This window comes from Mastigoproctus giganteus, chromosome 4 (assembly GCF_048544385.1).
Source record: "Mastigoproctus giganteus isolate SK-2022 chromosome 4, ASM4854438v1, whole genome shotgun sequence".
Lineage (NCBI taxonomy): Eukaryota > Metazoa > Arthropoda > Arachnida > Uropygi > Thelyphonidae > Mastigoproctus > Mastigoproctus giganteus.
In genome coordinates this window covers 58,050,217-58,075,476 of record NC_143578.1, presented here as the reverse complement: position 1 = coordinate 58,075,476, position 25,260 = coordinate 58,050,217, and the positions used below count along the sequence as shown (strand labels likewise).

At 36.9% G+C, this 25,260-nt stretch overlaps 1 protein-coding gene across 1 annotated transcript in view; it reads right to left on the bottom strand.

Annotated features, from left to right (window-relative positions):
- The window catches only part of LOC150086753 (dynein regulatory complex subunit 11-like), a 283,392-nt gene that overhangs the window by 87,662 nt on the left and 170,470 nt on the right, over positions 1–25,260 (bottom strand). Inside the window, exons 10-12 of the mRNA XM_090372244.1 lie at positions 24,127–24,199; positions 15,247–15,395; positions 6,628–6,737 (exon numbers count right to left, since the gene is read on the bottom strand). Of these exons, the coding sequence (XP_090228370.1) occupies positions 6,628–6,737; positions 15,247–15,395; positions 24,127–24,199 (332 nt within the window). The remainder of the gene's footprint in view (positions 1–6,627; positions 6,738–15,246; positions 15,396–24,126; positions 24,200–25,260) is intronic.

The following is a 25,260-nucleotide window of genomic DNA, read 5'->3' as shown; positions in this document are numbered from 1 at the left end:
TACAAAATCATTAAGCACCCTGCTACAATTTGATAACCTTCTGCCATTTTCAAACCTTAATAATTCCTCATATGTGAATGTCGATGCAAAATATTCATTCAGTTTGTTTGCTATCTGAGCAGGATCATTAACAGTGGAACCATCGGTATCAAGTGGATCAATCACATTCATCCCCTTCCTTTTAGAGTTTATAAAAGTAAAGAAATCCTTGATGTTTTTCTTTGCATCCTTTGCCAAAGATTTCTCGGCATAGGCTTCTGAGTTGCTTGATAACTTATATATGCATCCCATGCATTTTTCTTCTCTTTCACGAGTCTCATTAGTTCATTTGACAACCATTTAGGCCTAAACCTTGAACAATATTTCTTAATAGGTATGAAACTTTTAGTAGCTTCCACGATTAATTCCTTGAATGCTTCCCACTTAGAATTTACTGTTGGTAACATCGTCAGTTGGTCCCACTGTACAGAATTTAAAAACTGTCTGAGACCACTGTACTCACCTTTATGGAAGCAAAAACCCTTTCCTTTACCCCTGATGGTAATTATATCTTTAAGTAAATCCCACATCAGTACACTGTGATCACTGCCACCTAGTGGTTCCTTTATCTGCAAATTCTTAATACACGAATGATCACTGCTGATAAACAGATCAAGATCTGGTTATCAGCAGTGATCTGGTTATCACACTTTCTGGTTGCCTCTCGAATATGCTGCTGCAGAAAACAATCATCCAATAAATTCACAAAAGTCTTACTAGTGTGTGAGTGACCAATCCACAAGTTCTAGTCAATATCTGGGAAGTTAAAAGCCCCCATTATAAGACATTCTGATTTACTAGTCCACTCTATTTCTCTGTACAATTGTTCATTGTACTCATTCAAGTCATTAGCCTATAACACACTCCTACTCTTATTTTTGCTTTCACAGTGCTTATGTCACACCAAACTGACTCAACAGTGCACTGTTCATCTATATCAACTGGATGCACTTCTTTTGATTTTATGTTTTGCTTAATTAACAGCATGACACCACCTCCCTTCCTATCCTGATTATCCTTTTTGTACACGTTGTACACATCACACTGATATCCCAACAATATCCGCCTTTGGTGTCTTGACCAACACTTCAAATTCATCAAATTTATTTACTATACTTCTAGCATTGGTATACATGCAAGCATACATGCACCTATTCCTATTCCTAGTTACCCTGACACATCCCATCTACCCACCTGTTTCACAATGACTGCCATCAGTCCCTGAAACCCCCAGCACCCCTCACTCCAGGTCGCTACTTATTCTAATAGACGTTGTGCAAGAATCACCTTCACCTCTGCCTGCGGCTAATTTAGTACTTAAGGTGTACCCTGACCATTGCCTTATAAAAGGGGATAATCACCTCCTTATCTCTGCTAGCAAAATTCCTATATATCATTGACAAAACTCCATGACTTGCTCTGGCAGCCCAGCCCATCTGCACTCTCAGAGAACTTCATATCTGACTGCACAATTACACTCAGATCTTTTTCATTCTCCACTTCCCTGAGTTTAGTATCGCACAGTTGGTATATTTCTCTTGGGTTACTGCTACCCCTATGCAGTACTTTGCATTTATCAATGTTAAAACTTCAGTTTCCACTTTTCAGTCTATCTGACCCTTTATCCATTGCAGCAACTTGCCCTTAATGCCATACTGCTCCAATTTGTAAAGCAGTCTTCCATTTGCAACAGTATCAAAAATTTTCCTGAAATCAAAGTATATGATAGCAAAATTATTTTTTGCATCCAGTTCCTTTGTGACCACGTTGTAGTATCCAATCAAATTGGTCAGACAAGACTTCCCCTTAACAAACCCATGCTGTGTCTGAACTATTACTGCAGTCTTTTATAGGTGATCCTGTATCACTTCTTTAACCAGTGCCTCCATTATTTTCCCCAGAACAGAAGTTAAACTAACAGGTCTATAATTACATCTTTGAACCCCCTTTGTGAATTGGGGATACATATGCACATCTCCAGTCCATCGGGACTTCCCCTGAATCTAAGGATGCTCTTGTAATTATGGCTAAGGGTTTGCTTACTTCCCTCGCTGCCTCCTTCAATATAACTGTATAGATTCCATTCACCCCAGGTGCCTTTTTTATGTTTAACTTCAAAAATTTCTCCTCCACTTTGCTCTCAGTTATTACAAAATCACTTAACTGCCTGTTAGAGTTTGATAAACTTCTGACTTTTGCTTCCATGAATAACACCTCATGTGTGAATGTAGATGCAAAATACTCATTCAGTTTATCAGCTACTTGAGCAGGATAATCAAGGGTCAAACGTTCTATGTTATTTTATGTTATGTTATATTATATTACGTTAAGAAGGAATTCATCCAATTCCTTCTTGAATTTACATAAGTAAAGAACTCTTTGCTGTTTTCCTTTGTATCCTTTGCCAAAGATTTCGTGTAATCTGCCTTTGCCTGCCTAACCTCCTTTGTGACTTGATTACCCACTAGCTTATATCTGCCATAGGCATCTGTGTCGCCTGATAATTTATATGCATCCCATGCATTTTTCTTTTCTGCCATGAGCCTCATTAATTCATCCGACATCCATTTAGGCCTGAATCTTGAACAGTATTTCTCAGTTGGTATGAAAATACTAATAGCCTCCAAGATTAAATCCCCGAAGTCTTCCCATTTAGAATTCACCGTTGGTAACATCATCAGTTGATCCCATTGTATAGAATTTAAATTAAAAACTGTCTGAGACCACTGTGGTCACCTTTACGAAAGTAAAAACCCTTCCTTTTACCATTGACGGTAGTTACATCTTTATGTAAATCCCACATCAGTACACTGTGATTACTGTTGTCTAGTGGTTCCTTTATCTGCAAATTCTTAATGCATGAATAATCACAGCTGATAATCAGATCAAGAGTATTACTCTCTCTGGTGGCCCCTCGAACATGTTGCTGTAGAAAACAATTCTCCAATAACTCCCCAAAAGTCTTGCTAATGTGCGAGTGACCAACCCACAAGTTCCAGTCAATATCTGGAAAGTTAAAATCCCCCATTACAAGACATTCTGATTTACTTGCCCATTCTATTTCTCTACACAACTGTTCATTGTACTCATCAGAGTCATTAGGCCTATAATCTCCAGTCCATGGGGACCTCCCCTCACTCTAAGGATGCTCTCATAATTATGGCTAAGGGTAAAGAACTATAACATACTCCTACTCTCATTTTCCCTTTCCCAGTGTTTATGGCACAACAAACAGTCTCAACATTGCACTGTTCTCCCATGTCAACTAGATGCACTTCCTTAGATTTTATGTGTTTCTTAACTAACTTAGATTTTATGTGTTTCTTAACTAACAGCATAACCCCTCCTCCCTTCCTACCCTTACTTTCCAAATTCCAATTCTGCACTGCTTATATTTGTGAGGCACCATGTCTCTGATATCCCAACAATATCTGCATTTGATGCCTTGATCAGCACCTCAAATTCATCAAATTTATTTACTATACTTCTAGCATTGGTGTACATGCAAGAATACATGCACTTGTTCTTACCCTTAGTTACCCTAACACAGCCCATGTATTTACTTTGCTCTCCTACTCTGGTTTTCTGTTCTAGAACCGGGGATTTTGTGTAGTGGAATCCTGAGGCGATCTTTGTTTTCCAACTCTCGACATCAGAGTTGGTTTGCAGGCTGGTTCTGGTGGTCTGGAAGAGGTTGTATGTGGGTTACTCCTCTGGAAAAGTGGTCTATTTTCTTTGCCTAGTTTCTCATTTCTTTTTAAAAGGATGAAAATATTGTGGGTTCAACTCGACTCCCTGTTTTCTATTGATGGCTGTGGCTCCAAATATTTATATGAAAAAAGGCTTTTTTAAATTTCCTTTTGTTGTACTGCCTATTTGTAGAAAGGTATGAAATTTCCTTTTGTTGTACTGCCTATTTGTAGAAAGGTATGAAATTTCCTTTTGTTTTACTGCCTATCTGTAGAAAAGCTTCTTATGTTCTTGAAATCCGAACTGTCACCATACTGGAAAGTACGGAGGGCTGTGTCGGATTTTAGACCTCTCCCATATTGTACATCGTTTATGTCCTCTTTTATTCTGCACTGTAGACATCTGTATGATTCTCTTGTGTATTTACCCCCACACCTACAGTCTATTTTATAGATAGGACCTCTAGGATTGTCGGGGTTGTTGGACCGTTGTTTTACGATCTGCTTGATGGAGGCAGAACTTGTCCTTGTCTTTTGCACGATATCTTCTAGCTCGGTGTTAGTCCAATCTATGACTCCGAAGGTGTGTGTTAGTACTGGAGCTGCATAGGTGTTTATGGCTTTAACTGTGTTCCCTCCATTCAATTTTGCTTTCAGCAGGCTTCTGAGTCTCTCATGATATTTTTCGGTCAGGCACTTCTTGATTTCCTTGTGCTCTAACTGCTGAGCCTGCATCATCCCTAGGTATTTGTAGGTCTCTCCTTCTGTCAATACTTCGATCTCTTTACCAGTCAGCAGCTGGTAGTTTCGGCCAACTAATTTTCTCTGGTGCAATGTGCGGGTCTTGCATTTGTCTAGACCAAATTCCATCCTGATGTCCTTGCTGAATTCTTCGGTGATCCGGAGTAGTTGTTTCTCAGTTGCTGCATAGAGTTTGATGTCATCCATGTACATCAGGTGGGTGAGGGTGTACAGGTTCTTTCTTTCTTCCTTTTTTGAGGTTATATCCATACTTCTCCCGTTGAGCATGGTGGATAGCGGGTTGAGTGCTAGACAGAACCATAGTCAGCTCAGAGCAGCTCCCTGAAAGATTCCTCTTCTAATGGGGATTGGCTTGGTTGTGATGTTCTCAACCTTAATGGTGGTACTCCATTTCACCATTGTTGCTCCTAGGAAGTTTGCCACTATCGGATTGACCTTGTAGATCTTCAGTGTCTCTATTAGCCAGCTATGGGGTACGGAGTCGAAGGCCTTGCGGTAATCAATGTAGGCCGTGTATAGGTTGCGGTGCTTCTTGTAGGCTTGCTCCATAACTGCGACATCTATGGTTAATTGCTCCTTGCGTCCTTTGCTCCTCTGCTTGCATCCTTTCTGCTGTTCGGCCATTATCTTCTGACTCTCTAAGTGGTCTGATATCTTCTTGGTTATGCAGCTGGTCAGGATCTTGTACATCGTTGGGAGGTAGGTGATTGGCCTGTATTTTGCTGGGTTTCTTCTATCTTTGTCTTTAGGCTTCAGATATGTGACTCTTTCAGTGAGAAACTTCGGGATTGTCTCTGGATGCCTTATCATTCGAGTGAACTGCTCTGCTAGGTGGTTGTGTGTGCAGGTGAGCTTCTTGTAACAGTAGTTGTGGATATTATCAATTCCTTGGGTTTACCAGTTGTGGGTGTTCCTGATTGACTGTTTTACTTCTTTTTCTCGAATCTCCCACTCTCTCATCTCTTATATGTTCTTGGTTTGCTTCTGTTCTACTTCTATCCAGGGTGCTCTGCTGTTATGCCTTACTTCACTGCTCCAGATATTTCCCCAGAACTCCTCGATCATCTTCTCTCGGGTGGTCCATTTCCTGCTTTTTCATCTTCACCCAGTTTCCTGTAGCAGGCTATTTGGTCCTCATCGAAGATTCAATTGTTTATTTTCCTCTGGAAGCTCTCTTTGAATCGATTTTGTATTATTAGCCATATGATGCAAGGAAGCCTGAGGCTTATGCTGCACCAGCCAAAAAAAATTCCTGAGTTACCCTGAGAGAGAGAGAGAGAGAGAGAGAGAGAGAGAGAGAAGAGAGAGAGAGAGAGAGAGAGAGAGAGAGAGAGGAATCACCAAGGAAGAGAAGGATGATGATATCGAGCTCAGGACCCTGGATTTGCCAAGCCCATACTCACCAGTGTGAGCCCCTGTGGTATGGAAGTTTTTACTTGAAAATCCATCAGTAATAGGTCTTGATTACATTTGTTTTGCAACAACACAAATGTAAAAAAATCATATTAATTCAGTATATTAAGCATATTAATACAATGTCATATTAAATCAGTAACATTAGCCATTTTTGTTCATCTTGTTTTTAGTTTAGCCACTTTACATTTACATGGTCGTTATAAAATAATTATCTTACATAAGTTTTTACACTAATTACCAACTAATTATTTTATTTTAAAATTAGTAATCTTCAATGCCACTGATGTAGTAAACTGAAATAATAAGCCAAGAAATTATATGAAACCAATTATTTTCTCCCATTTTGGCATGTTTTCAAATACCCCCTAGAATAATGCTCAACATACAAAACAAACAATTTTATGATAATCTTCTTTAAGCAGATTAAATATCATTTAAGAAAATTTGTTAAATTTAAAGTGGTTGAACTACACAAGGAAAAGGTTCCTAATGTAGTTTAATGATCATATCATTTCAGAAGTATACAAGTTTACTTATTTTTTTCCATTCTTCTAGAGAAAGGGCAGCATTTTGGCTAAGATTGCTGTCAGGAGAGAGAGAGAGAGAGAGAGAGAGAGAGAGAGAGAGAGTGAGAGAGAGAGAGAGAGAGAGGGGGGGGGCAGTACTAATATACAAATATATATGAGATTTCAGAAAAAAATAAATAAGTAACACCACAAACCTGTCCGGTGTCAAATCTTTTTCCTTTTTTCCTTTCTTTCCACCTTTCTTTTTCTTCTTCTTTTTTTTTTTCTTTTTCTTTCCCTTCTTTCCCCTGTCTCTATCAAAAGCCTATGGGTGACATCAACAGGAAGAACTTATTGCTTTTTGAGCTTTAAATAATTAAATATTTAAAATCAAAATTGGCAAAATTAAACATTGAATGCATTTTAAAGGCATTGGAATAAGAATGAAGTACAAAAGATTCATTCACAAAACTGGAGAAAGATGTTATATTTCATTTTGATAAAAAATACTCCACATATTGAAATGAAATTAGCCAGGTGGGAAGGAGCAGCAGTGCATAGCACACGCTTCTTGATTAGACTGGGGTTCGAGCCCGTCACCACCAAATACGGAGGATGCGGAAAGGTCAATGGAATGACCACCGCATATTCCCGGAGCAATATGGCCTTAGTTGCTAATGCTCCTAAAAACCAAAAAAAAAAAAAAAAAAAAAACCAGTTATTAGAATACAACTTATGTCACAAAGCAGTAAATTACTACATTTATTTTATAATACTTCAAGTTACGTGTATAAAAAAATATTAAAACTATCTACAAGACAACTATTATTTTGATATCAATGATAATGGTTGTTGTTGTTATTTGGTTTTTTGGAGCATTAGCAACTAAGGCCATACTGCTCCTTTCCCTGACCTTTCCGCATCCTCCGTATTTGGTGGTCACGGGCTCGAACCCCGGTCTGATCAAGAAGCATGTGCTACACACTGCTGCTCCTGCCCACCTGGCTATGGAGGTGCCTACAATGATAATGGTGAGTTGAGCATGACATTATCACTGAGGTTTCTTTTCGGATGAAGGATATCCTTGCATAGCTACTTTTTCAGTATTGCTGAAAATTTCTATGCATTTTCTGTATAAATTGTTATATTAAGTATGTAATTGTTATAATTATTGTTATATTAAGTGTGTAATTGTTATAATTATTGTTATATTAAGTGTGTAATTGCTATAATTATTGTTATATTATAGTGTGAGGTCACACAGAGTTAACAAACTGTTAAGCTGTGGACTACTGCTAATCTTAAAACTGTTCTTTAGACTACCTAACTTCACTAAATACAGGATCTTCACAAAAAAGAAAGTACAGTTTTAAATCTGTTTATTTCTTTTATGTTTATTTTTTATGGCTTCTGCCATAACACCATCCCTTCTGAGAGTAGTGTCGGGACCACAGTAATAACATTACAATTAGACCTCCAACTGTAATGTTAGTCACAAATTTCTTTGGTGTTGAACTATAAACACTCCCTTTTAAAGATATATATTGCTATTTATTCATAATGTGGTGCTGCTATCCTTACAGCTGCTTTGGTGGTTATTTCTATTCCAAAATTATTACTATGTGCAGAAAATTAGTGTAATCTTTCTGTTATTAATGTAAAATAGATCATTCATTCATTCAATTTAAAATAGGGATGAAGTATATTTAAGCTTTTTTAAATTAGATATAAACAGTACATCTCATAATAAAATTGAGAATTTGAATTTTTACCTAATAAAAATAACGGTGTGTTGTTTTGGAATTCCTTAGCTCATCATATACTTTGTTCATAAAGTACGGATGTGATCTTTACTGCATATTATGTCTGTACAGGTGTCTTCACAGGTCAATTTGCACATTACGCAACCTTAAAAATGTGGAATAACTCATAGGTGAAACTTGTTCCCTCCACCTGAGATCAGACAACTACAGTTCTGACTGAAAAGTTTTTAAGAATTCCTCCACTGGGCCGACTATATTTTCAAAATTGTTACTGTGATTATAATAATCAGTTGCTATTATCATAGTAACTATTTATGCATAAATAATAAAGGGCAACAAATCTTTCCCATACAATTATTTCCTTATTGCACTTACCTCTACTCTTTCCCACTTAATGAAGAAGTTCAAAAATTGCTGACTAAACTATTTCAAAACCTTCCATCTGATCAGCGATCGCCCAGTACGGATTCTATTAGTGTTGATCAAATTGATCAAACTGCAGATGAAACAAAGGTTGGCAGGGTGGCTAATAACAGTAATCAGGGTAAGCTACTGCAACAAGATCTAGGAAAATTGGGTTAATGAGCTGACAAGTGGCAGATTAAGTTTAACATCGACAAATGCAAGGTACTTGAATTTGTCGATTTTAAACATATGCCTATGGGTAGCAATAGTCCCAGATTAACTTATTAACTATGTGGTACTACATTCAGGTAGCGGAAAATGAAGAAGACCTGGGGTTAATTGTGAAGTCAGACAAGAAATTCTCTGAGCAGTATAGACATGCTGCTAGAACAGCTCATGGGATTTTGTCAATGATATACAGAAACTTTGTTAGCAGGGATAAGGAGGTGAATATCTCTTTTTACATTGCCATGGTTAGGCTGCATCTAGATTAATGTATACAGGTCTGGAGGTCTTGCTTTAGGAAGAATGTCGATCTTCTGGAATGGGTGCAGAGAAGGGCAACCAGACTGGTGAAGGGAACAAAAGGGAGCTCTTACCTAGAAAGGCTTCAGTTCTGTACAGCTTCTGGAGACTAGGCATTTGTGGGGTGATCTGATTGAGGTGTTTAAGGCATTGAGTAAGCTGAATGTGAATGGTAGTCTTCCTCTTGCTGAGACTACACACATGAGGAGGCATAAATTTAAGTTGAGGAAGGATGAGTGCAGGAAAGATGTGCAGAAGTTTGCCTTCAGCTAGCAGGAGGTTGATTGTTGGAAGAGGCTTTCATCTGTTGTTGAGAAACTGGACAGTTTGAATAAATTCAAAGAAGAACTAGACAAATTCTTGGAGGTATGGATGGGAGAGGTGTGTAGTGGTTTTTTTTTTTTTTTTATGCATAAACATCTTTGGCAGCACCTACTGAATTTCGGACAGTAGTAAAATCAATGTCACAATTTTGCGACACGGAAATGACATAATTTCTGTTTCATAACAAAGAAAAATGGAGTCGGGAGAGGAGATTGCACAAAAGATCATGGATGTGCTCAGAGCTGGCATAAACCAGCTGGTTGCAGAAAAACCTTTTGGTAACCAGAGAAATGGATACCCTGAGGGCAGTGACCTTGGATGTGCTCAGAGCTGGCATAAACCAGCTCTGAGCAGATCCAAGATCATTACATTACATGCACTTTAGCCTTACCAGTTGAAGTACATATAATGTAGGCATTATAGTACCCATCTGTATTACTGAAGCGGTTGTATATTTCCATCAAGAGAACCATAAACGTTTTTCTGCAACCAGATGGGCCGGTCAAGAATATTTGAATTTGTTTGCGATTGGGAGATAACAGACTCCAAATTACATGCATGAGTAAAATCTTATTCTTGTCATTGGCCATTCTCATTAAGTTGCAGAAGTCCTCGTTGGTCATAAAGTTTTCACGTTTCTTTGCAATTGTGCTAAGTGGATTGAGTGTGGCGAGCTTTAGATTCTCATTCATCTCGCTGTTCGGATGATTGTAAAAGTTTTGAAAGGGGCCTTCTTCCCACAGTCACATTACAAGGTTGTTGTCTTGACACATCATCTTACATATTTCAATTGTTTTACGAATGTCCAAGTCTGATTCATACAATTTATGATCTAGTATGAGCTCTTCATTGTCGTTGTAGATCTTGACATATTTCATCTCTGACAGTATCTCTGTTTCCTCATTGTGAAATGGAATGTGCAGCATTACCATCTCATGCTTGTACTCACTGAGATCATGAGCCAAGTCATAGTTTTGAAAGCATATTATGCATGGATACTGTAGTTTCTTGCAGATCTCGTTTACACTGCATGTGTAATTTACGACAAAGCATGACAGAGTATTAGCATTAGTAAATGCATATGATGCAAGAAAGCAAGCTTATGCAGCATCAGTCAAAAAAAAAATCTGATTTCACCCCTCCATTCGTTCCAAATACCTGTCCAGCTCAGCCTTAAATTTATTTAGGCTATCAACTTCTACAACAAAAGATGGAAGTCTGTACACAAATCAACTACCTGCTGGCTAAAGGCAAACTTCCACACACATCTATCCTACCACTGTCTTTCCTCAATTTGAATTTATGTCCTCTCAGGTGATTATTCTGAGCAAGAGGAAGAATCCCATCAGCAGTGAGCATGCTCAAACCATTCAAGGCTTTATAAACCTCAGTCAGATCACCTCGCAGGTGCCTAGTCTCCAAACACTGTAATTTGCAAAACTTAGGCCTTTCTTCGTAAGAGCAACCCTTTGTTCCATTCACTAATCTTGTTGCCCTTCTATGTACTCGTTCCAACAACTCTACATCCTTAAAATGAGGCGTCCAGACCTGTATACAGTACTCAAGGTGTGGCCTGACCATTGCCTTATAAAAGGGAATAAACACCTCCTTATCCCTGCTAGAAAAATTCCTGTATATCATTGACAAGACACCATGAGCTACTCTTGCAGACCATTTGCACTGCTCAGAAAACTTCATATCTGCCTGCACAATTACCCTCAGGTCCTTTTCATTCTTTACCACTGTCAGTGTAGTACCACAGAGTTGATACGTTACTTTGGGGTTACTGCTTCCCATATGTAGTACAGTAAACCCCCGCTATTCGCGGGGGTTACGTTCCTGAGAAATGCTGCGAATACCGAAAACGCGAATACTGAGTTATGGCTCCCATAGTAATAAAGGGGTTCCGTTCCACAGTATGAAATATATAAGAAAAACTAGTCTAAAATTTTGTCTATGTATGTATTATAGGTACCTTCATAATATGACTATGTACATAGACAGTACATAGTGAAATGCAAGCATATGGCATCGAAATGAAAATAAGAAACAATTTAATATTAAATATAATATTTATTAGAAATTTCAAGCAAATATTTCCAACCAGCGTCTTTGCTAGCTAGAAAACTTATCCCGCCAGTGCTATCACCAGTTTCGCTAAAGTGTTGATAAAGGAGTTTTGCCTTTTTACAAATGATGAGTGAATTTAACGGAATTTTATTTTGAGTTCGGTCCTCTATCCACAGATTTAAAGCTTTTTCCATTTTTTCTAATTTAACATCATGACTTACAGAGCAAATTTTTGAAGCAATTAGCGCGTTTTCACGTACACTACGGCGGATTTTTTGTTCCGATTTCTTGATTGATCGTACCGTTGACTCTTGATTTTATAATGTTTTGCCACTGAGGAGAAACTTTCACCATTAGAAATTTTGTCTAATAACTCAATTTTATTCGCTAATGTCATCACCTTTGATGTTTTCACATTTCCCTTGTTATTCGTAGCCATATTTTTGTACGGGTTAAAAAGAACTTGTCCACAATAAAGTCACTTTCTTCCGTTAACACCCTCGAAAAAGTCTGTTTTACACTGTAAAACGGTAGATTTATCACTTTTGTAAGCATATCAATCTATAAATTGATAAATTTATTCAATTTATAAGCATATAAATTAAAAGCAAACGATGAAACTTTCCATGACAAGCGCATAACACATACTGAACAAGGATTAGCGAGAAACATCCACGCTTGCGATTTTGTCACCCCTCTCCCCCCATTCACTGAGTGCTGTTTTGACCGGGAAAGATAATTTTAGCCACGCCCATGTTTTTTTATGGCGGAAAATGTTCACGGTGCTTTAAAATTCACATTTTTTCAGGTTTCATTTTATATTAAATCGGCGACCGCGAATACAGCTACCACGAATAGCGGGGGTTTACTGTACTTTACATTTGTCAATGTTAAACTTCATTTGTCACCTCTCAGCCCAACTGCTCAACTTTTTTAGATCCTTTTGCAGCTGGATCTCAGACTGTCATTAGTGTCATTAACAACCCTGCCAACCTTCGTATCGTCTGCAAACTAGGATATTAAGCCTGATATACCATCATCAATATCATTTATAAATACAGAAAACAACGATGGACCCAACACTAAACCCTGAGAGACTCCACTAATAACATTAGTCCACGAAGAGCAGTGTCCATTGATCACCACTCTCTGTCTTCTCCCACTCAACCATCTCTTTATCCATACCAGCAATTTGCCTCCAATGCCACACTGCTCCAATTTGTGCAGCAGTCTTCCATGTGCAACAGTATCAAAACCCTTTCTAAGATCCAAATATGTGATATCAAAGTTATTCCCTGCATCCAGTTGCTTTGTGACCACATCATAGTATCCAATCAAATTGGTCAGACAAGACTTCCCCTTAACAAAACCATGCTGTGTCCGAGCTATAACTGAAGTTTTGTCTAGATGATGCTGCAGTGCTTCTTTAACCAGTGCCTCCACTTAAGCTCAGCTATACATACGATCCACTGCCTCCATTAATTTCCCTGGAACAGAAGTTAAACTAACAGATCTATAATTACTTGTGTCACCCTTTGATCCTCCTTTGTGAATTGGGGTCACATTTACACATTTCCAGTCCATGGGTACCTCCCCTGAGTTCAAGGAAGCTCTCATGATTATGGTTAAGGGTTTGCTTACTTCCTTTGCTGCTTCCTTTAATAAGTAACATGATTTACCATGTTTAACGTGATCCAACATGATAGTATGATTGTAAGTAACACAAGAGTAACATGATCCAACATGATAGTATGATTGTAAGTAACACAAGAGTAACATGATCCAACATGATAGTATGATTGTAAGTAACACAAGAGTAACATGATCCAACATGATAGTATGATTGTAAGAATACAAAATACTTGTATTGTTGCAATCATACTATTCAACAAATGGCTAGACTCAAATGGGTAATTAGGCTATTGGCCTAACCTTTTCTGAACGTTGATTTGGTAGGGTAAGCAGCAGGCGTGTGTATCCTATTTATCACTAACACCGATTCAGTAGAGTAAGTAGCAGGTGTGAGCATAAATTACATCATTCATGATTTCGGTTCAAGCTGTTCGAAATATATTAGGTATCGTCAAAGATGTTTACACATAAAAAAATTTTCGTGCGTACAGGGTACACACAATTTTTTTTTTTTTTTTTTTTTTATCGATGCTATATAAGCTTGCTTTCTTGCACATTATTTGTCACTACTACTTTTACTAAATAGTGATATATTGCCTTATGTTACTCATCTTTGGACAAATTCAATGGAAAAGCTTGGTGAAACTCAAGTTGCTCTTAACATTTCATAGGCTTTGATTATGTTAGGCATGAAGGTCTTTTAAACCAGTTCCCACCTGAATTTATGAATGTATTTTGCAATTGAGTATCTAGTTTTCTCTCTGGTCACTCACTGTGACTGATGGTAGATGGCTCTCTGTCTTCTAATTTCTCCATTAATGCTGGTGTACCTCAGGGTTCAGTTCTTTCACTCTTTGACTCCCATACATTAATGCCCTTCTTCCATTGATTGGAAATCCCATCCATAGTTTTTCTGATCATGGTATACTGCATTCTGCCTTCCAACATGAGAAACCTTGTCCTGCACAAACATCTGCAACTTCTTGAATATACTTCACCAAGTCCTTAAATGCTAATCTACAGGTAATTTTCAGTGGAGCAAAGAATATTTATTTAACTTTAATCCCTCTAAAACTCAGTCTTGTCTTATTTCTTTCAAAAAAAAAAAAAAAGTCTACTGCTCCTTTGCTCATTTTTGATGACACTTTGTTTTCAACTAGAAATTACCTCCCCCCCCCTTTCTCTCTCTCTAGGCATAAGCATGTCACAAATACTGCTTCCTCTGCATCTAAAAAAGGCGCCTCCGTAGCCAGGTGGGAAGGAGCAGCAGTGCGTAGCACACGCTTCTTGATTAGACCGGGGTTTGAGCCCGTCACCACCAAAAACGGAGGATGCGGAAAGGTCAAGGGAATGACCACCGCATATTCCCGGAGCAATATGGCCTTAGTTGCTAATGCTCCTAAAAACCAAACAACAACGGCATCTAAAAAACGGTTTTATTTTAGCTCTCTGTGTTATTTTTCATGTAAACAGCTATTCACTCTGTACAAATATTAAATCTGCCCTACTATGGATATTTTTACCTTGTCTTGGTGCATAATAGCCATTGCTGCTAATGCGGCAGTAAAATCGTATACCAACCAATCAAAGCCCTACCATAGAATATTGTTCCCACATCTGAGGTAGTGTCCCCTAAACCTCTATCAAACATCTAGATTCCATCCAAAAGTGGACAATCAGGTTAATTAATGACTCCACTATCTGTCTCATAGATGTTCAGCTGCATGCCTTTTCTATAGATACTTCCATGGGCATTTTTCTGCTGAATGGCATCTCTAATAATCCCAGACTATCTTCCAAACCAGTTCAAATATGTGTGGTAACCAGTCAGCATCCATTCACTATCTAACTCCATATTCACACAACCAACTTTTCTTCTTCCTCATTTATCCTATTCTGTTTTCTAGAACAACCATTCTTCACATGTATTTCCTGAAAATTACAATCTACAGAAATTCAAATTTGATGTCAACAAGTATCTACTGTCTCCTCAACCAACAAATCATACACAGTAGTATTACAGGGTCTAACATCTTTTGTGTTTGAGGGTTTTCATAAAAAATAAATAATAATCATGGCAATCTCATTATTTACATATAGTATAAGAATACTCACTGTAGTTAGTCTCTCAAGTTCAACTCTCATAAGCTGATCAACTTGAAGACGTATTTCTGCTTCTACTTCAGGATATTTAATGGCGATTATTAGATCTTCTTCATGTTTCTGGTCTGGATTTTTTGAATTATTTCTTTTCTGCCACACATCTAAAACATATAATACTGTTTTATTTTATTTATTTTTTTAACTGAGAACAAAATTCATATAATGAGAACAAAAGCTCTCATTTTATGAATTTTAAAATACTTTAATTTAATGGATTTAAATCTGAAATTTTAAAATCTTTGAGGATATTATATTTTTTCAAAACTGGGAACCTAACAAAAAAAATTATAAATCATATCATTACAATGAGTTATTTTGTATCTGTGCTATAATTTAAATTTACATAAAAGTAAGCTATAAAGAAGTACAGTGCACTCCCGCTAATCCAAACCCTGCTAATCCGAACACGTTTCGGTCAGCGGAGAGGAAATTTTTTAGTTCGCAAAATATATGTTAAATACGTTAAATTTAAATGGTATTAATAGTACAAAGACATTTAGAATTCCACAAAAAATTGTATTTTATTGTAGTGCTGTGCTAATACAAAATTAATAAATCGGTGTTTGACATGGCCTATTAAAACTACAGATCAATACTTATACACCAAAACAGGAACAAAAGCCATTTTTCAGAAGTAACAAACTCTGTTAATTTCTTTTGACGTAACGATGAAAATCGATTAGAAGATGCTATGTTTTGCCACTGGTTACACTCTCCCACAGCTCAGCAACCCAATATACAACATCTTTCAAGTTCACTTGTTTCATTTTCTCATGTAAAGAAAGTGAATTGGTGTTATCGTCTATCAAGGACCTAAGATATTTCTTTCTGTATGCAAGCTTGATAGACTAACACTCCCTGGTCCATGGGCTGTAATAACGGTGTTACATTAGGCGGTAAGAAAGCTGTCTTTATATCCCCTGATGTAAACTCGGAAACATCTGGGTGGGATGGCGCATTGTCTATGAGGAGAATGGCGCGAGGTGGCAAATCATTTTCATTGCTGAAACGTTTCACTGCTGAGACAAATTGATTATGAAACCACTCAATGAAAAGCTGTCCGTTCATCCAAGCTTTTTTTTGACTTTTGTAATGAACTGGAAGATTGTTAATGTTCATATTTTTAAAAGCGCTCTCGGCTTCGTTGATTTAATGATGATCATCAAAGGTAGCTTGTGATTTCCTGAAGCATTACTTCAAGCTATCAACGTCACTCACTCCTTATTCATTTTAAAATCTGGGGTACGTTATTCGGCTAATCCGAACAGGGCTCGGTCCCAATTAGTTCGGAGTAGCGGGAGTCCAGTGTAAAAGTATTAAAATAATGAACATGAATAATTTTTAATAACTTTTCTGTTGCCCACGATGTAATAAATATAACTGCCTTCTTAGAATTAATATGAAATTATTATTATTAAATCAATGGGAAAATTTATCATTCTTATATAATTTCTTATACTGTAGAGCCTTATCTATAAATTACACTGAGAAATCAATTAAAAACATGTTTACTGAGGTCTACCTTAGAGTAGTGTTCTGTTTTTGGATAGACGCTACTATCTGGTGTATCTACCAAACTGAAGAACATTGGCTGACTATTCAATGTTTAATTGAGAGACTGCTGAATAATAATAAATTTTTTGCAATCAATATAAATCATACAAAATTAATCTTTGTAACTTTTAGATGAAATAAACAGGTATTTAATTTAACACCATATATATTAGGAGGTATCACTGAAAAGAGTGAAGTCACAAAGTTCCAGGCAGTGTTGGCTCAAGGTAAAATAGTATCCCCAGATGAAACCTACTTTCAGTCTGATATTACCATTGCTATTTTTCTTGCTTCTTTAAGTGCTTGGTGCCCTTTCATCATGCCATCCCTGTCAATGACTTGGACTGCAGTGATCTAAGGGGCACCAAGTCACCTTATCCTAGCCAGCAGGTATCTTGAGCCAGCTCTGGTTTTGGGTTTAGAGGAAAGTTGTCTCCTAATTTAAGTGCTATAATTTTCTTAAAATACTGGCTAAGTGATAGCTGAGTTTGAATTTACCTTATCCTAAAGTGAATTACTTTATGTTGTATGCTGGTATTATTTTATTTTGCCACATAAAAAGTTAAATTTTTGATTTAGCTATTAACAAGAATTGTGGATTCTGTAAATTATTTTGACATGATACAGTTCTAAGTATTCACTGACTAAACTAAAACAAAACCTTCTTTAGTCCTTAATTTAATCATATGAAAAAAATAAATAAATAAACAATACAACAATGTGGCCCTACATTACGTTAAATAACCAAATGTCAGAATGATCATTTTGTATTCCAGAACAGCAAAGTGTATCTGGATAATATTAATATATATTACAAACTAATGTGATAAAATTTTATATCAAGCTAATATATTTTAGCATATCTTAGTGTTTTTTTTGACTTGATGTTAAAAAAACTTTAACTTTCGCTTTAAATTTGTAAGAAATACAATCTGATTAGCCTTTGTAGACTTTGGGGGGCACTGAATGTGCAAATTTATCACTTTACTTATTTTAATCAAAGCCATTTAAATAAAGATTAATATTATCATTATTCTAAATTGGTTACTAAAGGACGTGGCTAAAACAGGTGTGAACTTAAGTTTAAAAACATACTTTGCTGCATTCTTGATGTAGAAATCTATTGCTGATTTATAAATTTATATAAGCTATAGATTAATCTTAGATAATCAGATCCTACTTTGGGCCATTCCCAAAGTGAAGCTCATTTTTATATTTCATGTATATTTAGTTTAGTTTACTTTAGCCACCAAAGAAATGCTCAGAACATTTCAGGCTCTAAATTTAACTTGCTGTCAATATAAATTTTCAAGTTAATAACAAATTCCTAAGCTGAGAATGAAATGAAATGTGTTTTTCAACTTATTATTATTCTTATAAGACATTATTAGTTCTTCACAATGTCTCATAAACAGTATGGTTATCTCTCTAACTGAGAAGGTATATATATGCAATCACATTTTCATCTTATGGGACACCTTTCATATTTAATATTAGTATTAGTAATGGCAAATGATGCAAGAAAGCAAGCTTATACAGCATTAGTAAAAAAAAAAAAAAAATCCACCTCATCTGTCCATCCCCTCTAATAATTTGTCTAATTCTCCCTTAAATTTATTCAAATTTCCACAACATCAGATGGTAGTTTATTCCAACAATCAATAACTCTCTGGCTGAAAGCAAATTTTTGCACAATCTATTCTGTAGCCATCCTTTATCAATTTAAATTTATCTCATTATGTGTGTCATCTATGTATGAGTTTAGGTGTCATCTGCATTTAATTCACTCAATCCATTTAAGGCCTTAAACACTTCCAACAAATGCACTAAGGCTGTTCAAGACAAGAATATTGCATAGTACAACTGTCTTGCAATATGTAATCCAAATCTCCTGCCTACACTTAGCTTGCAACAATTGTAAAATAGTTATATGGACTACTGCTTGAGAAAGGAGAAGTATGCTAAAGAGATATGTTAAAGAAAGGAAAAGGCACACTAAAAAAAAAAAGAAAGTGTTTTCAGCTTTATTGTATAAACAAACACTGTTATGCCTTGTGAATTAAACAATTATTCCAGTTTACTGAAAATTAGAAATGTCGCTAACCAAGTAGCTTGGTTAGCAAAATTTCTAAGTCTACTTGGGGAATTTATTATTAACCTGAAAAATGCATGCAGTATGCTCAACCACAACCTACTCTAATAGAAGCTGGAATGCAAACATTGTTTGTTTTTTTGTATGATGTGTAATTGGTTCTTTAACTAGTAATTTTATTCTCTAACTTATTCTTAAACACAATAAAATTACTGTTTGAAGTGAGGCAATTCTCAAATTTGTGGACCATAATATATGGTCCATAAAATTTGGGAATGGCACATCATTCAAAGTCAGGGATAATGTTCTCAGCCAATTTTAAAATGCAATTAAGTGGCATGACGATATTTTTAATTTGTATATTTTATAATTTTATTATTATTATTATTTTTTATTTTGAATTTCACATTTTTAGATCCTGACCTTTATAAATGCTTGAAATTATTCTGCTTTATGACTATATTATGGGGAGCAGCAATTCAAGGTAGTTCTGGTGCAAAAGTAGAACCACAAACCAGCTTGAATGGCAGCATAAAACGGTTTTGTTTAATTATTTCAACAAGACATTGACATGAAAGATGCCAGAAAGAAAAACAAGTCTGCCTCTGTTCAATTTAATTTTAAAATCCATCCCTCAAACTGCATATCCATGATTGCAAAATAACAGTAGATAGCTGGGAATGCAATTCCCAGCTATGACTTATAATGCAATTTCCAGCTATCCACTGTTATTTTGCAGCATTTCTCTTGAATGCAATATCTTTACACAATTACTGCCTTATTTTATGATTTAAAAATGAAGTTTGAAATTGTAAAATAAGGTTTGTGTGTGTGTACTGTGTGAATAGCCTCTTAGTAGCTAGCCAGTGGAAAATCACTTGGAAATTCACTGGCTGGCTCCTGTCCCATGCCATGGAAAGGTGAGCTGTCTATTCTATTTGTTGAGGCTCCTCTGTACTGGCTGCTTTATAGGGTTTCAGAATCCAAGCCCTTAAAAAAAAAATAAAATAAAGAAATGAAACTGTGTGAAAGGGAAGATGAGTTACTAGAAGGAGAGGAGAGTTACAGTTGGGATTAAACATTAATAAGAATGGGAACCTAAAATTGATGCACTTACCTATTCACTGTTATGATGTTAATGAATTAAAAGGAAATTAACTATTAAAATGGAACTGAATTGAGAGAATTGCACTAAACTTGATGCTTGTTGCTTAAAATTGAACCAAGAGCTTGAACCAGGAGTTTCTGTAGTCACCATAGGTTGGTTCTTATGACACAAAGTGAAGAAGAGATGCATTATATGGACTATTCTTGTTCTCAAGGTGCAACTCAATTTTATACAGCAACTTATGTTCCTCAAATTCCATATTGGTGAAAGGGTAGTAGAGAGTTTAGTGTTAAGAACAGAATACTATGTATGTTGTTTGAACCATTCTATTGCAAGAGATTCGACAGTAGTTAACTTATAACTGGAAGTGAGTTTAGAGTATTGCAGAATCAATCGTGGGTTGGTGATTTGTGGAGTAACTACGGCAACTGAGTTCTGTGGTTTGATGCTGTGGTAGTAAACTTGCTTGGTGGTAACATGCTCTGGTGTTGGATGTGCTTGAGGTGCCATATTTAACTGTAGTACTCCTGATGTAGCACACGTTACATCCTTTTTCACAATTTATTTATTTATTTCGTACGATGTGAACAATACACGAAGGAACCAGTTTTTTCTTGCTTCCTTCGTGTATCGTGGCCGGGATATCCAACCAACCGGTTGGTTCGGCACCATCGTGATATCCAGCCCGAGGCGGGGATCGAACCCGCGACCTTTGGGGTTGCCAGGCAGGCACTTTACCTACCCGGCTAGCCCGGTCGGCCTTTTTCACAATGAATTAGATATACTATGTTATTTGTATCTGAAATGTCTTATTTGTGTTTTTTTAATTATTGAAAAAGGTGTTAACTTTATTATAAGAAGAGAATATTAAAGAAAGATCCGTGCCTGAGAATATGTTCCTGAGTTGCCTTGCCAATTGGTTATGACAGGGAAGAACAATTATTTTGTTTGTGGTAAACTGTTTTTTTTGGTTGATTACTGAGTCTGTTTTTAACTTCCTGTATAGTGTTTTGAATAAGACTATGTGGATATTTCCTTCTAAGGAGGGCTTTTGTTAGGTATTCTAGCTCTGTTTGTAGGTCCTTCTTATAATGACAATATTTAATTGCATTGTGGAATTGAGTGAATAGAACAGATTTTTTCACTGTATGGGTGATATGAATATAAAAATGTAGAGACTGTCCTGTGTGTGTGCTTTTTTTTTTCTATAAATGCAAGTATTCAAATGGTTCTTGTCTTTTATAATATTTATATTTAAGAAGTTTATGCTGTTGTTATGTTCAAGTTCTAGTGTGTATTGTGATCTCTGGTGAAAGTTAAGTTTTGCAAACAGAGTATCAACAGTTTGTTTATTAGAAAGGATGAGTATGTCTTCTGCATAATGGGTAAAAAAGTTTAAAGGTTGGGGGTGGATTAAGAATGCTGTCTTCTATAGAAGCTATTAAATTTCTGAGCATGAAGCTGAAATGCCTAAGCCCATTGGCAGTCTATATACTTGCTAATAAATGTCTGTGTTAAATCTGAAATTTCTGGTTTGAAAAAGTAAGAATGCAAATGCAATAATATTGTAATATTGTTGATGGAGAGTGTATGTGCTGTTTTAAGTTATTGTCACGTATGAGCCATTCTCTTAATTTAATTAATGTAAAGTCTATGTTTACATTGGTGTATAGGGAAACTATGTCAAATGAAGCTAAAATGTCAGTAACATATATTTCAGTATTGTTGAGTAAAGAATAAATGTGGGCTGTGTTTTGTACTTTTGTTTTTTTGTACAACACAGCCCCAGCATATGTTGTTCGAAAATATTTGCATGCTACAAGAGACAGCTTCTGCTTGGCAGGTGCAAATAAGACAAACAGAAGGAGAAAAAATTGCAATGCTAAAGTATTACATGCTACTATGTGGTTTGTTTGTTTGTTATTTAGGAGCATTAGCAACTAAGGCCATATTGCTCCAGTGATATGCGGTGGTCATTCCCTGACCTTTCTGCATCCTCTGTATTTGGTGGTCACGGGCTCGAACCCTGGTCTAATCAAGAAGCATGTGCTATGCACTGCTGCTCCTGCCCACCTGGCTACAGAGGTGCCTACTATGTGGTACCAGCTGTTTAACAGTTCACACATGCTGCATAAGAGTCACTGCTAGGCAGGTAGTTAGCATTAGTAGAGGCATTAGATGCAAGAAAGCAAGCTTATGCAGCATCAGCCAAAAAAAAATAAAAAATAAATAAATAAAAAATAACCACTTCCACTTCACCCCTCTGTTCGTTCGAAATACCTGTCCAGCTGAGCCTTAAACTTATTTAGGCTATCAACTTCCACGACAAGGGATGGAAGTCTATTCCAGCAACCAACCACCCACTGGCTAAAGGCAAATTTCCGCACATCTATCCTACATCTGTCTTTCCTCAATTTGAATTTATGCCCTCTCAGGTGATTATTCTGAGCAAGAGGAAGAATCCCATCAGCATTGAGCATGCTCAAACCATTCAAGGCTTTATACATCTCTATCAGATCACCTCGCCGGTGCCTAGTCTCCAGACACTGTAATTTGCAAAACGTAAGCCTTTCTTCGTAAGAGCATCCCTTTGTTCCATTCACTAATCTTGTTGCCCTCTCTGTACTCGTTCCAGCATCTCTACATCCTTCTTGAAATGAGGCCTCCAGACCTGTATACAGTACTCTAGGTGCGGTCTGACCATTGCCTTATACAAGGGAATAATCACCTCCTTATCCCTGCTAGAAAAATTCCTATATATCATCAACAATACACCATGAGCTACACTTGCAGCCCGTCTGCACTGCTCAGAAAACTTCATATCTGCCTGCACAACCACCCCCAGGTCCCTTTCATTCTCTACCACTGTCAGTGTAGTACCACAGAGTTGATACGTTGCTCTGGGGTTGCTGTTTCTCATATGTAGTACTTTACATTTGTCAATGTTAAACTTCATTTGCCACCTCTCAGCCCATCTGCTCAACCTTTCCAGATCCTGTTGCAGTAGCATAGTGTCAGTAGTGTCCTTGACAACCCTGTCAACCTTCGTATCGTCTGCAAACTTGGACATTAAGCTTGATATACCATCATCAATATAATTTATAAATACAGAAAACAATAATGGACCCAATACTGAACCCTGAGGGACTCCACTAATAACATTAGTCCACGATGAGCAGTGTCCATTGATTACCACTTTCTGTCTTCTACCCCTCAACCACCCCTTTATCCATAGCAGCAATTTGCCTCCAATGCCACACTGCTCCAATTTGTGCAGCAGTCTTCCATGTGCAACAGTATCAAAAGCCTTTCTAAGATCCAAGTATATAATATCAAAGTTATTCCCTGCATCCAGTTCTTTTGTGACTGCATCATAGTGTCCAATCAAATTGGTCAGGCAAGACTTCCCCTTAACAAAACCATGCTGTGTCTGAGCTATAACTGAAGTCTTGTCTGGATGATCCTGCAGTGCTTCTTTAACCAGTGCCTCCATTAATTTTCCAGGAACAGAAGTTAAACTAACAGGTTTATAATTACTTCTGTCACCCTTTGATCCTCCTTTGTGAATTGGGGTCACATTTGCACATCTCCAGTCCATGGGTACTTCCCCTGAGTCCAAGGAAGTGTTGAGTTGGCTGTGTTTACCCTGCACAACAGGCCTGACAGAACTTTGCATACTGCTGTAAATTTTGTTAATTCAATAATTACAAATATTTGAATGGGATAAGTAACTGTTTAAATCTTCACACAATGATCTCACTTATTTCATGATTTTAAAAATTCATCACTATCATCTAATATCATCATTAGAACAAACCTGGCACCTAAATCTACATGCAAGGCAAAACATAGCATGCTGCCCCTGTAAGGTTGCCAATCTCGCCCATATCATTTTGTTTAATTTTCAATCATGGTGATTCATTAATCAAAAATATTTGAACAAGACAAGTAATTTTTTAAACTCAAATCTACTATTAGGATTATCCAACACATGAACAAATGGGATTATAATTTTTTTGTGTGCAAATTATCAGATTATATTTAATCTTACAGAATATATATAACATACAAAACTTACTTTTAAATGTCTCATAGCCATCTTTCAGGTCTGGTATATAACTGGATGGTTTCATTACAAAGCCTTCTTCATCCTGTTGGAAATGAATCTTCTGTTATATGCTGTAAGCACAACCAAACACCATGGTGAATTCTCCTGGACCCAGATAATGGGTCTCATCTACTGTAACATTTTTGTTTTATAATGAAAGAGGCCTACGTGCTCTGGATTCATACTACAAAAATTTTTATTTTTATTTCTCAGAGCAAACTAAACTAAAATTACAATTAATTAGCTTTCGGCTGAGTGGACAGCCTTCTTCAGATAGAAAAATACTTTGAATGGCAGTTGGAATAGAGATGTGCACTGCCAGCATGGTGCGTGAGGCGCGTGGCTAATTGTTTGAGGTTGATGTTTGTGGCTGTGACGTGGCCAGCGTTTGTCTATGGGCAGAATTACTGCTTCTGTGATGGAGTTAACTTGACAACCACTGTTCCTGTTCAAAGAGGTATCCGAGCATACCTAGACACCCTCGTCCGGCACGAAGACACATGCTTGAAGACGACAGTTTATCGTAAACCTATGTGTGCTGGCCAATTTACCAACTTCCGAAACGTCTCTCAGAGCATAAAAGGGCGATCCGTTTGGCAGATGTGGAACACTCAGCTATCGCCGAGCATGTCTGGACAACCCACCACGACATTGACCCACACTGCGATGTCATGGTCGTGGACAGGTCCCACCATTACCTAAGGCGCACCTGGTTGGAATCGTTAAACATAAAATGCTCGGATACCTCTTTGAACAGGAACAGTGGTTGTCGAGTTAACTCCATCACAGAAGCAGTAATTCTGTCCATAGACAAACGCTGGCCACGTCACAGCCACAAACATCAACCTCAAACAATTAGTCACGTGCCTCACGCACCATCCTGGCAGTGCACATCTCTATTCCAACTGCCATTCAAAGTATTTTTCTATCTGAAGAAGGCTGTCCACTCAGCCGAAACCTAATTAATTGTAATTTTAGTTTAGTTTGCTCTGAGAAATAAAAATAAAAATTTTCGTAGTATTTTTGTTTTACAAAAATAGTGACACTGATAACTTTGGGCAAACATGCCTAATGAGTAAAATTTGACAATGGGCACTGCTGATC